General features: G+C 40.4%; 1 protein-coding gene across 6 annotated transcripts in view; it reads right to left on the reverse strand.

Moving 5' to 3' along the window:
- Positions 1-1,485: 1,485 nt before the first annotated feature.
- Positions 1,486-13,684, reverse strand: part of msh3 (mutS homolog 3 (E. coli)) — a 150,947-nt gene continuing 138,748 nt past the window's right edge. For 2 of the 6 annotated variants that reach the window (XM_045707201.1, XM_045707200.1), the window contains 2 exons: positions 2,728-2,791; positions 1,487-2,618 (listed from right to left, as the gene is read on the reverse strand). In XM_045707201.1, coding sequence (XP_045563157.1) covers positions 2,558-2,618; positions 2,728-2,791 — 125 coding nt within the window. In that variant the 3' untranslated portion in view covers positions 1,487-2,557. Of the gene's footprint in view, positions 2,792-13,684 lie in introns of all 6 variants that reach the window. The other 4 variants (XM_045707205.1, XM_014170481.2, XM_045707204.1 and 1 more) reach the window with 3 other exon arrangements.

Below are 13,684 nucleotides of genomic sequence, written 5' to 3' on the forward strand. Positions count from 1 at the left end.
GGCCCATGCAAAATTCACTACATACAGTGGGGCAAAAAAGTATTTAGTCAGCCACCAATTGTGCAAGTTCTCCCACTTAAAAAGATGAGAGGCCTGTAATTTTCATCATAGGTACACTTCAACTATGACAGACAAAATGAGAGAAAAAAATCCAGAAAATCACATTGTAGGATTTTTAATGAATTTATTTGCAAATTATGGTGGAAAATAAGTATTTGGTCACCTACAAACAAGCAAGATTTCTGGCTCTCACAGACCTGTAACTTCTTCTTTAAGAGGCTCCTCTGTCCTCCACTCGTTACCTGTATTAATGGCACCTGTTTGAACTTGTTATCAGTATAAAAGACACCTCTCCACAACCTCAAACAGTCACACTCCAAACTCCACTATGGCCAAGAACAAAGAGCTGTCAAAGGACACCAGAAACAAAATTGTAGACCTGCACCAGGCTGGGAAGACTGAATCTGCAATAGGTAAGCAGCTTGGTTTGAAGAAATCAACTGTGGGAGCAATTATTAGGAAATGGAAGACATACAAGACCACTGATAATCTCCCTCGATCTGGGGCTCCACGCAAGATCTCACCCCGTGGGGTCAAAATGATCACAAGAACTGTGAGCAAAAATCCCAGAACCACACGGGGGGACCTAGTGAATGACCTGCAGAGAGCTGGGACCAAAGTAACAAAGCCTACCATCAGTAACACACTACGCCGCCAGGGACTCAAATCCTCCCGTCTGAAGTTTGCTAGAGAGCATTTGGATGATCCAGAAGAGGATTGGGAGAATGTCATATGGTCAGATGAAACCAAAATATAACTTTTTGGTAAAAACTCAACTCGTCGTGTTTGGAGGACAAAGAATGCTGAGTTGCATCCAAAGAACACCATACCTACTGTGAAGCATGGGGGTGGAAACATCATGCTTTGGGGCTGTTTTTCTGCAAAGGGACCAGGACGACTGATCCGTGTAAAGGAAAGAATGAATGGGGCCATGTATCGTGAGATTTTGAGTGAAAACCTCCTTCCATCAGCAAGGGCATTGAAGATGAAACGTGGCTGGGTCTTTCAGCATGACAATGATCCCAAACACACCGCCCGGGCAACGAAGGAGTGGCTTCGTAAGAAGCATTTCAAGGTCCTGGAGTGGCCGAGCCAGACTCCAGATCTCAACTCCATAGAAAATCTTTGGATGGAGTTGAAAGTCCGTGTTGCCCAGCGACAGCCCCAAAACATCACTGCTCTAGAGATCTGCATGGAATGGGCCAAAATACCAGCAACAGTGTATGAAAACCTTGTGAAGACTTACAGAAAACATTTGACCTGTGTCATTGCCAACAAAGGGTATATAACAAAGTATTGAGATAAACTTTTGTTATTCACCAAATACTTATTTTCCACCATAATTTGCAAATAAATTCATTAAAAAATCCTACAATGTGATTTTCTGGATTTTTTTTCTCATTTTGTCTGTTATAGTTGAAGTGTACCTATGATGACAATACAGGCCTCTCTTATCTTTTTAAGTGGGAGAACTTGCACAATTGGTGGCTGACTAAATACTTTTTTGCCCCACTGAAGGCCTCTCTGTCACAGACATGAAGTCCTAACAATTCAGAGAGGCATGAGGGAAAACTATCTTCTCCTGTCCTAGAGCCTAGGCCATTTTCCTATCCAGTCCCAATCACACTGAAACCAAAATCCTAAATCCTGTCTCGAATGCAAATTCCTGACTTCATTCTGTAAACCATAGGTTGCATTATCAAAGCATGTCTCTCGCCTATGCTTGTCAAAATAACTATATTCCCTGCTTCTCTGCGCGGTCTCATACTGGAATCACAGCAAGCGTGCAGCCATGCCATTAATGCTATGAGTTTCCCTAACCATAGATAAACTTGCTGTTTCAGCTGGTATTGACCAACAATCTATGTGGTAACTGGGTACTTTTAGGTATTTACTTACTTTAATACAATTAAACTACCTGGTACCAAAGAAAAACAATATTATTAATTCATTATTATGCATGCACTGCTCTATAACGCACCTTGGATTGAAATCCCGGCCAAAGACTGAGAGATAATCTATGCTGGTCAGAGGAAGCAGACACACACACAGACATTATAGTGATGGAGATGGCCATTGTGGTCCTAGCGGCCTTCAGGCAATTACTGGTTCTGAAAAATCCAGGATCACTGTTCCGTCTCTTTGCTGACTTGGGGCTCCCGAGTGGCGCAGTGGTCTAAGGCTCTGCATCTCAGTGCTAGAGGCGTCACTACAGACACCCTGGTTCAAATCCAGGCTGTATCATAACTGGCTGTGATTGGGAGTCCCATAGGGCGGCGCACAATTGGCTCAGCGTCGTCCAGGTTTGGCCTGTGTAGGCCGTCATTGCAAATAAGAATTTGTTCTTAACTGACTTGTCTAGTTAAATAAAGGTTCAATAAAAAAATGACTGGGTTTAGAGATAGGTCTCGCATCACTTGTCCCGCTAATCCGCCGCGCACTTGCATGTGCTCAGGCATTTAATGGTATGTGTGTCCATTTTCTATAGACACAGAGATTAATGCTGTTCCTCCTGTTCCCTCAGGGCTTTAGTCCTTCCTGAGTCAGGGCTAGAGAGACTTTATGGAGAACACAACAGGACAAACCAGGCTTAGAGTCACAACGGCCAGGGATTTCTGTGTGTGTACATTCGTGCATGCATGTGTGTGATCAGGAGTTTAGCTGTACCCAGTCCAAAAGAGCCTTTCTGTCGTCGATGCGCCACAGTTCAGCAAACAACCTCTTGCTCTTTCTAGAGAGAGAGAGAGAGAGAGAGAGCGAGAGAGAGAGGTTTTAATTCGATCCAATATAAGTGGAGGCCAACAGAGAATCATATGGAATTATTCTACTACAAATATTTCAGTCTTGAAGTAAATCCATTTTGTGTGTTCTGAAATGTTGCCCAATATCAAGCCCCCCGCCATTTATGTAGATCTGAAAGGACTGATAAGTGTCCGCAATATGGTAGAATCAGAGTGCAGCCGGACCAGATAGTCACATATAAAATGCTACGCTCTGAAAAGTATGTTTTACACTCATGGATATATATTCCTTTGCTACTACTGGTATGCAATTGACATTTGGCGCTAGTTGCAGGTGGAAATTTACTAGATCCTTTAAAGGAATGGGCTGGTGTCAGGATGGTGGAACCTGCAAAAACCAATCTGATTCTTTGAGAAAGATTTGGGGTTCTCTCACTAAAAATAAGACACCGGTCCCCAGGGGTGAACTGAGCCTTGATGGTAGAGGAATGAGTGGCAAGCCAGTACTCTACTGCATCCCACGGGCTCTGACTGTCTGGCACGAGACACACATTTCATATGGAGGGGATTACATGGTGTGTGTGTGCCTCTGCTGACAGGTAATTCCTATGGAGAGGATTAAAGAGGGAGACTGACTAAACTAGCTCTGTACGCCCTGGCCTGAGGGTTGCCTGACACAAGCAGACCCTGCGCAATAACCATCCTCACGATTAGAATATCTTGATTTTATTAGGGGAATGATAATTTCATATTCCGTAATAGTTAAATCTGAGTGTCACGACTTCCGCAGAAGTTGGTGCCTCTCCTTGTTCGGGCCGCGTTCGGCGGTCATCGTCACCGGCTTTCTAGCTACCACCGATCCACGTTTCTTTTTCCATTTGTTATGTCTTGAGTGGTCACACCTGGTTCCCATCTCATTATGATTATATCCCTATTTAACCCTCTGGTTCTCATTATGTTTTGTGCGTGGTTGTTTCTTGACTTCGTGTCAGTTGTTTTGTGTCAGGATTGTTATCCCTGCGTGGATTATTGGTTTATGATTTTTTCCGAGAGTAAAGTACGTTATTTTACTCAGTTCTGTGTGCTGCGCCTGAATCTATCCTCACCTCCACATAACTGACGACTGACACGGAGTTAGAAATTAAACAAAAATAAATCACTATTTTAGAAAAAGCACAAAATCTTTATAGGGTAAAGAAGAAAATACAATTTCTGAACATAAGCAGGAATATGATCTTTTACTTTTGAAGTGAGCCAACACATACAGGTTAATCTCCAATAAAGCCTACTACTCAAATAAACCTGGTAAACATCTTGCAGCCCTCATAAAATGAATACATGCCAAATCAGTTTAATTTAAAACGATAAAGATACAAATGCGTTAATTACAAAATGTATTTCAGAAGAACAGAATATGAGTTGGCCTACTGTATGTTATCTGGCTATGGGCCATGCTATAGTCTGTAGGTGTGTTCATATAGCTGACAAGATATGCGTAGAAGTCCCATTCCATTATTTTGTTGTAAGAAGAATATAATTGAACTTAGTTGAATAAAATAGAAAGGATATTTTTCCCATTCCAGAGCAAGTGCGCATATGAAAAGGCTAAGTTGAGCATAAATGTGATAATTTCAAACAGGTCCTATATGCTACATTTAGAGTTATTTGGCAACTTTAGTTGTGAATGATAAACTTTAGACTGTCTTAGAAATTAAAACATATGGGCTGCATGATGCGACTATACGCTACTGATAATTTGAGAAAGTCACAAAAAGCTTGCGCTCTCTTCCTTGCCTCAGGCTAGTTTCGTTTTAGAATGGCCCATTATCAAATGGGCAGGAACAGGCATTCGAATAGCGAATGGAGGCCGCTTTCCCACTGGCAGGCTACTCCGGTTATTTCACTTCATGCCTCAACCACTGTTTGAGGAGCATGCAGCCTCTTGCTGCTCGAAAGGTGATATTCCGCCCAAACTCTGTATGCCGTGCGCCCTCCAACCCTGTTCCTGCACCTACCCAGTGCTTCATATGGGAAACCAAGTGAAATCTGTTCGGGAACATTGATAGTAACATGTTTTCACAACAAACATATTTCATTAAACTGTTGACTGCCCCGATCTCTGCATGCTCCAGAAAGGAATGGAAGGTGAGAGAAGAGATGAAATGCATGATGGTGAGATATTCTGTTGCTAAAAGTAATGTGTCAGCCTATTAATTATGAAAATATAAAAAATGTAATCAATAAATCAACAGCTTCGCATAGGCCTGTAAGTTCTCTCCCAGACTCAAATATATACATTTTTTGAGCATAGCATAAGGTAACTAGTCCATCCAGTATGCATAATAATACAGTCCACACTCAAAGGTGATTATCAGTACCAAAGACACCTTAAATCAGTAAAAAAAATATATATATATGCAGATATGCGTAATATGTGGTTGGCTATGTCATTGTATAACTGCACAATCATTATTTTAATTCAGTTTTTTTTGGGGGTGCTCAAATATAGGCCTATGCTTATGTATAATTTATGCATATTTGGATTTGCATAACACTTTTTTGGTTACTACATGATTCCATATATGTTATTTCATAGTTTTGATGTCTACAATGTAGAACATAGGAAAGAAATTAAGAAAAGCCCTTGAATGAGTAGGTGTCCAAACCTTTGAGTGGTACTGTATGTAAATAAGGTATGTTTTTAAAAATTATTAATACATTGGCAAAAAATTCTAAAAACCCGTTTTCGCTTTGTCATTATGGAGTATTGTGTGTAGATTGCTGAGTATTATTTTTTTATTTAATCAATGTTAGAACAAGGCTGTAACGTACCAAATGAGGAAAAACTCCAGGGGTCTTAACAGTTTCCGAAGGTACTGTACATATTACCTCAATTACCTCAACTAACCCATCTGTACCCAATACACATTGACTTGGTACCCCTTGTATATAGCCTCTATTGTTACTATTTTTCATTTGGTTTATTTAGCAAATTTTTCTTACTTTTTAAAAACTCTGCATTGTTGGTTAAGGGCTCATGAGTAAATATTTCCTGGTAAGGTCTACACCTGTTGTATTCGGCGCATGTGACAAAGTAAATTGATTTGAAAGACCAGGGAGGTTTTCCAATGCCTCCAAAGAAGGGCACCTATTGTATTTATTATGGATCCCCATTAGCTGCTGCCAAAGCAGCAGCTACTCTTCCTGGGGTCCAGCAAAATTAAGGCAGTTTATACAATTTTAAAACATTACAATACATTCACCGATTTCACAACACACTGTGTGCCCTCAGGCCCCTACTCCACCACTACCACATATCTACAGTACTAAATCCATGTGTATGTATAGTGAGTATGTTATCGTGTGTGTGCGTGTGCATATGTCAGTGCCAATGTTTGTGTTGCTTCCCAGTCCCCGCTGTTCTATAAGGTGTTTTTTTTTTAAATCTAATTTTACTGCTTGCGTCAATAACTTGATGTGGAATAGAGTTCCATGTAGACATGGCTCTATGTAGTACTGTGTGCCTCCCATAGTCTGTTCTGGACTTGGGGACTGAAGAGACCTCTTGTGGCGTGTCTTCTGGGGTATGCATGGGTGTCCGAGCTGTGTGCCAGTAAATAAGACAGACAGCTCGGTGCATTCAACATGTCAATACCTCTCATAAATAAGTAGTGATGAAGTCAATCTCTCCTCCACTTTCAGCCAGGAGATAGACATGTATATTATTAACATTAGCTCTCTGTGTACATCCAAGGGCCAGCCGTGCTGCCCTGTTCTGAGCCAATTGCAATTTTCCTAAGTCCTTTTTTGTGGCACCTGACCACACGACTGAACAGTAGTCAAGGTGCGACAAAACTAGGGTCTGTAGGGCCTGCCTTGTTGATGGTGTTGTTAAGAAGTCAGAGAATCACTTTATTATAGACAGACTTCTCCCCATCTCAGCTACTACTGCATCAATATGTTTTGACCATGACAGTTTACAATCTAGTGTTACTCCAAGTGTTTATTCATCTCAACTTGCTCAATTTCCCCATTATTTATTACAAGATTTAGTTGAGGTTTAGAGTTCAGTGAGTGTTTTGTTCCAAATACAATGCTTTTAGTTTTAGAAATATGTAGGGATAACTTATTCCTTGCCACCCACTCTGAAATGAACTGCAGCTCTTTGTTGAGTGTTGCAGTCATTTCAGTCGCTGTAGAAGCTGACGTGTATAGCGTTGAGTCATCCGCATACATATAAACTCTGGCTTTACTCAGTCAGTGGCATGTCGTTAGTAAAAAAATGTAAAAGCAAGAGGCCTAAAAAGCTACCTTGGGGAATTCCTGATCTACCTGGGTTTTGTTGGAGAGGCTTCCATTAAAGAACACCCTCTGTGTTCTGTTAGACAGGTAACTCTTTATCCACATTATAGCAGGGGGTGTAAAGCCATAACACATACATTTTCCCAGCAGCAGACTATGATCAATAATGTCAAAAGCCGCACTGAAGTCTAACAAGACAGCCCCCACAATCATTTTATCATCAATTTCTCTCAGCCAATCATCAGTCATTTGTGTAAGTGCTGTGCTTGTTGAGTGTCCTTCCTTATAAGCATGCTGAAATTCTGTTGTCAATTTGTTTACTGTAAAATAGCATTGTATCTGGTCAAACACAATTATTTCCAGAGTTTACTAAGGGTTGGTAACAGGCTGATTGGTCGACTATTTGAGTCAGTAAAGGGGGCTTTACTATTCTTGTGTAGCGGAATGACTTTAGCTTCCTTCCAGGCCTGAGGGCACACACTCTCTAGTAGGCTTAAATTGAAGATGTGGCAAATAGGAGTGGCAATATTGTCTGCTATTATCCTCAGTAATTTTCCATCTAGATTGTCAGACCCTTTATGCATATTTACTAGACGACAATACTTTTTTCACCTCTTCCACACTGACTTTACGGAATTCAAAAGTAAAATTCTTGTCTTTCATAATTTGGTTCGATATACATGGATGTGTAGTATCAGTGTTTGTTGCTGGCATTTCATCCCTAAGTTTCCTTATCTTGCCAATGAAAAAGTAATTTAAGTAGTTTGCAATATCAGTGGGCTTTGTGATGAATGAGCTATCTGATTCAATAAATGAAGGAGCCGAGTTGGCTTTTTTCCCAAAAATGTAATTTAAAGTGCCCCAAAGCTTTTTACTATCATTCTTTATAGAATTTCTTTGTTTCCTAGTGTAGTTTATTTTTCTTTAGTTCAGACACATGATTTCTTAATTTGCAGTACGTTTGCCAATCAGTTGGGCTGCCAGAATTAATTGCCATACCTTTTGCCTCATCCCACTCAACCATACAATTTTTCAATTCCTCATCAATCCAAGGGGATTTAACAGTTTTTACAGTCATTTTCTTAATGGGTGCGTGCTTATTAGTAACTGGAATAAGTAGTTTCATAAATGCGTCGAGTGCAGCGTCTGGTTGCTCCTCATTACACACCACAGACCAGCAAATATTATTTACATCAACATATGAATCACTAAAAAACTTATTGTATGACCTCTTATACACTATATTAGGCCCAGCCTTTGGAACTTTGGTTTTCCTATATATGGCTATTATATTGTGATCACTACATCCTATGGATTTGGATACTGCTTTAAAGCAAATATCTGCAGCATAAGTAAAAATGTGATCAATACTTGTTGATGATTCATTCCTGTGCTGTTTGTAACTACCCTGGTAGGTTGACTGACAACCTGATCCAGGTTGCAGGCACTGGTTACAGTTTGAAGTTGTTTCCTGAGTGGGCAGCTTGATGATAGCCAGTCAATATTTAAATCACCCAGAAAATAGACTTCTCTGTTGATATCACATACATTATCAAGCATTTCACACATATTTTCCAGATACTGACTGTTAGCAGTTGGTCTATAGCAGCTTCCCACAAGAATTGGCTTTAGGCGAGGCAGATGAACCTGTAGCCATATTACTTCAACAGTATTTAACATTAGATCGTCTCTAAGCTTTACAGGAATGTGGTTCTGAATATAGACCGCAACACCGCCTCCGTTGGCATTTGTGTCTTTTCGGTAGATGTTATAAACATGTATTGCTACCACTGTATCATCAAAGGTATTATCTAAGTGAGTTTCAGAGATTGTCAGAATATGAATGTCATCTGTTACAAGAAAGTTATTGACTTCATGGACCTTGTTTCGGCAACATATGTTAATATGGGCTATTTTTAGCACTTATGGGTTGCTTGATTGTTTTTAATGCTTTACTGGGAAGCTTATCACTTACTCATGTTATTTACATTGGAGCTGATAGTGCAGGGTGAGCTGCATAAAGTTGTCTTCCTACTATTGCACACTGCCTCAGTGCTAACAGTGTAACTCTGGTTTATAGGCTCATGATTACTGTTTACAATAGCTGTAGGGTAAACAGATGTATTTGGTGCAATTAGGGGTACATAAATTAAATGACTTGTGACTTGTGTTTGCCAATGCCCCTAAGATCATGTATATTTGATGCAGCATTATGACGACTCATTGTCACAATGGTAGGGATTAACTGAGGTGGTCTTGGATCATTTACCAGTCATTGTTTCAACGCAGCCTTGAAATGCGTGGACAGAGTCCAGGAGCCAAGATGATTTGGATGGATCGTCATTCCTGTAGAGTATCTTCTGTTTCTAGAAGGTGTCAAAATTATCAATAAAAGTGACTCCAGCAGAGCTACAGTAGTCTTAGCCTGATGTGTAATGCCAGCAGTCTGCTGAATCTTTCACACCCGTGGCCCAACGATGGTACTGGACCTGAAATTATTGGCTGTTTTTTGGAGTCTTTTAATGCTAAAATCAGTTCTTTAAAATCAATTTTCAAATGTTCCGAGCTAGCCCTCCTGATGTCGTTTGACCCCACATGGACACTACGACAGTGTCAGCTCCCGGCATCTGTGGTAGAACAGTCAGAGGCAGCGTTGTTATGTCCTGTACTTGTGCTCCTGGGTTGCACAGGGTTTTTGCCTTGGGGACAGAGATGTATCTCACCATAGAGCTGCCTGTAATGTTGAATGGGCCGGTCTCTCAGGCAGCCTCGCGGTATGGTGAGAGCTCCGAGGATGGGAGCTCCGAGGATCTGAACCCGAGGTAGAAGCCACCGGAAAGGGAGACAGAGCCGAGGACGAAGATGCAGGTACCTCCGGATCCAATCTTGATTGGGAAGCCACCACAGATGAAGGTGCCGGAACCTCTGGATCCAGTGCGGCAAAGCTGTTTCTGGTCTGTGTCAGTTCCGAGCTCAACATCTCCATTGAGACCCCCGTTGTCAGAGGACACCTTCTTCGACTTCCATGGCGTGTGACGTCCCTCCATGGCTAGTTGGTTGGGTCGAGATCAGCTCCGTTCTCCAGGAAAGGGGGAGACCCCTTCCGGGATGGAACCCTGCCTGGCACCGGCCAGTTGGCTGTGGAGAGCCGACACGGCGGTGAAACTTCCACCAGACAAGAGAGGCGTACGGCTACTGGCGTGGAAGAAAAAGTAGGTGGGCGTGGGTTCCCCAGTAGCTTATGTAGATTTTCTAATTGCTTGCTAAGAGTAGCTACTTCGCTCCTGTAGTCCTCCGCAAGCAAAGCAGTTGCTACATTGAAAGTCAACGCGGTCCACATTGTCCCGGAACAAAGCAAAGTAAACGCAGCTCCTGCTTTTTTGGAAACGTTCAACAGCGACCTCCACTTGAGACACTCTAGGCTAGCTGGGCTTTCACCCAGCTAGCAGGATCCCTGGACAGATAGCAGCGCTCACAGCAATTTAGCCCAACAGAGCCGCAGGATTCAAAATCAAATAAAAGTATATAAAAACACTGTCAGCTTTTAAACCGAGGTCTTTAGTTCAGGTTTCAGCGTTCGACAGCATTCAACAACAACAAACATACGTTGCGCTCTGATGACGTCAGTGTTTCATCTGTACTACTGGTAGATTAAAAAAAAAACAGACACTGAATGTCCCCTTGAGCATGGTGAAGTTATTAATTACACGTTGGATGATGTATCAATAAACCCAGTCACCAGTGGTGGAAAAAGTACCCAATTGTCATACTTGAGTAAAAGTAAAGACACCTTTATAGAAAGTAGTCACCTAGCAAAAAAAGTAAAAGTCTAAAAGTATTTGGTTTTAAATATACTTAAGTATCAAAAGTAAAATTCCTTATATTAAGCAAACCAGACGGCAAAATGTTGTTCTTTAAAAAATGTACAGATAACCAGGGGCGCACTCAAACATTCAGACATAATTTACAAACAAAGCATTTGTGTTTAGTGAGTCCGCCAGATCAGAGGCAGTAAGGATGACCAAGGATGTTCTCTTGATAAGTGTTTGAATTGGACCATTTTCCTGTCCAGCTAAGCATTCAACACCTAACCTAACTGACAGAGTGAACAGAAGAAGCCTGTACATAATACAAAATATTCCAAAACATGCATCCTGTTTGCAACAAGGCACTAAAGTAATACTGCAAAAAATGTGGCAAAGCAATTCACTTTTTGTTCTGAATACAAAGTGTTATGTTTGGGACAAATCCAATGCAAGACATTACTGGATAACACTATCCATATTTTCAAGCATAGTGGTGGCTGCATCATGCTATGGGTATTATTGGAATCATTAAGGACTGGGGAGTTTTTCAGGATAAAAAAGATGTGGAAAGGAGCTAAGCACAGGCAAAATCCTAGAGGAAAACCTGGTTCAGTCTGCTTTCCACCAGACACTGGAAGATAAATTCACCTTTCAGCAGGACAATAACCAAAAACACAAGGCCAAATCAACACTGGAGTTGCTTACCAAGAAGACAGTGAATGTTCCAGAGTGGCCGAGCTACAGTTTTGACTTAAATCCACTTAAATATGTATGGCAAGACCTGAAAATTGTTGTCTAGCAATGATCAACAACCTATTCAACAGCTTGAAAAAATGTAATCAGATATTTCTGTATTTAATTATCAACAATGAAGCTAACATTAACAACTTCATAGTTAAGGACACTAACAATATGGAAGCATATTTTACGTATTCTACAAGAATCACTCCCGAAAATCACTCCCGAAAAACACAACCCTATGGAACAATCCACGGACATATTTTTAGAATTCAATGATAAATTGGTTCATATGGAAAAGTAAAGGTATAGAAACCGTAAATTACTTGGTAATAGGAAATAAATATATTTCCTTGACGGAATTAAAAAGCAATGTTTGGACTGACCAATGCAGATATTTTTTAATACATGCAACTGAAAAGTTTCATATCAAGACATTTTGATTTGAAATCTTTTGGACATCAAAGCAATCTTGAGGAAATCCTATTTGAGTTAGAAAAAGATATTCGTATGATCGGTAAGATATACAAAACCTTGCAGAGAGCCTATCCATCTGACAATCTCTTAGAAAAAATATCAACTATTGGAACCAAGACTTAAAAATAACTGACTTTGGCACAAGATGCAGGGAACGAAATTAGAGTTAATGGAAATGTATGCTTAATCCAGTATAAAATAATGTATAGAATGAATTACACAAGACACAACATTCACAAATTCTACGGCATGTCTTAAGTGTAAAACTAACAATGACTCAATAAGAAGGTAGCATGGCGGTTAAGAATGCCTTGTGAAAAAGCATATAAATGAATGTCCCTAAAACTGACTAAATAATAGTACTTTTACGCTGATCTGCTCACTCGTGCGCAACAACATCCAAACTGGATAACTCAAAACAGCTTCTAAGGCCAGAGAATTGTATAGACAAAGACAACCAACACAGTCAACACCAAATCATAGCAGAGAGTAAACACAGAAAGAATAGAGAACCAAACTATATAGGAAAATGTATAGACTCTTTGACTGACACGGATTACCTATTTCACCACCCTGTACGTGGAAACCGAACTGCTAAAATCTATAAATGATAAATTAGGTGTGCTTGGGCATGTCCGTAAAAAGATGAAGGCAAGCCTAGAAATAAGAAATAATAAAATAGAACAATTAAGACTTTAACTATAAATACACTATACTATTCAATTTAGGGAATGTTGTAAAATGTTTGCTATTATATTTTTTATGTATAGTATTTATAAATAGATAAAAGATAGGATAATTCATGAAATAATAAATAACCAAATACAGTGAGGGGAAAAAAGTATTTGATCCCCTGCTGATTTTGTACGTTTGCCCACTGACAAAGAAATAAATGATCAGTCTATAATTTTAATGGTAGGTTTATTTGAACAGTGAGAGACAGAATAACAACAAAGAAATCCAGAAAAACGCATGTCAAAAATGTTATAAATTGATTTGCATTTTAATGAGGAAAATAAGTATTTGACCCCCTCTCAAACAGAAGGATTTCTGGCTCCCAGGTGTCTTTTATACAGGTAACGAGCTGAGATTAGGAGCACACTCTTAAAGGGAGTGCTCCTAATCTCAGCTTGTTACCTGTATAAAAAGACACCTGTCCACAGAAGCAATCAATCAATCAGATTCCAAACTCTCCACCATGGCCAAGACCAAAGAGCTCTCCAAGGATGTCAGGGACAAGATTGTAGACCTACACAAGGCTGGAATGGGCTACAAGACCATCGCCAAGCAGCTTGGTGAGAAGGTGACAACAGTTGGTGCGATTATTCGGCTCCATGCAAGATCTCACCTCGTGGAGTTGCAATGATCATGAGAACTGTGAGGAATCAGCCCAGAACTACACGGGAGGATCTTGTCAATGATCTCAAGGCAGCTGGGACCATAGTCACCAAGAAAACAATTGGTAACACACTACGCCGTGAAGGACTGAAATCCTGCAGCGCCCGCAAGGTCCCCCTGCTCAAGAATACATTTACATGCCCGTCTGAACTTTGCCAATGA

This window comes from Salmo salar, chromosome ssa24 (genome assembly GCF_905237065.1).
Source record: "Salmo salar chromosome ssa24, Ssal_v3.1, whole genome shotgun sequence".
NCBI classification, from domain to species: domain Eukaryota; kingdom Metazoa; phylum Chordata; class Actinopteri; order Salmoniformes; family Salmonidae; genus Salmo; species Salmo salar.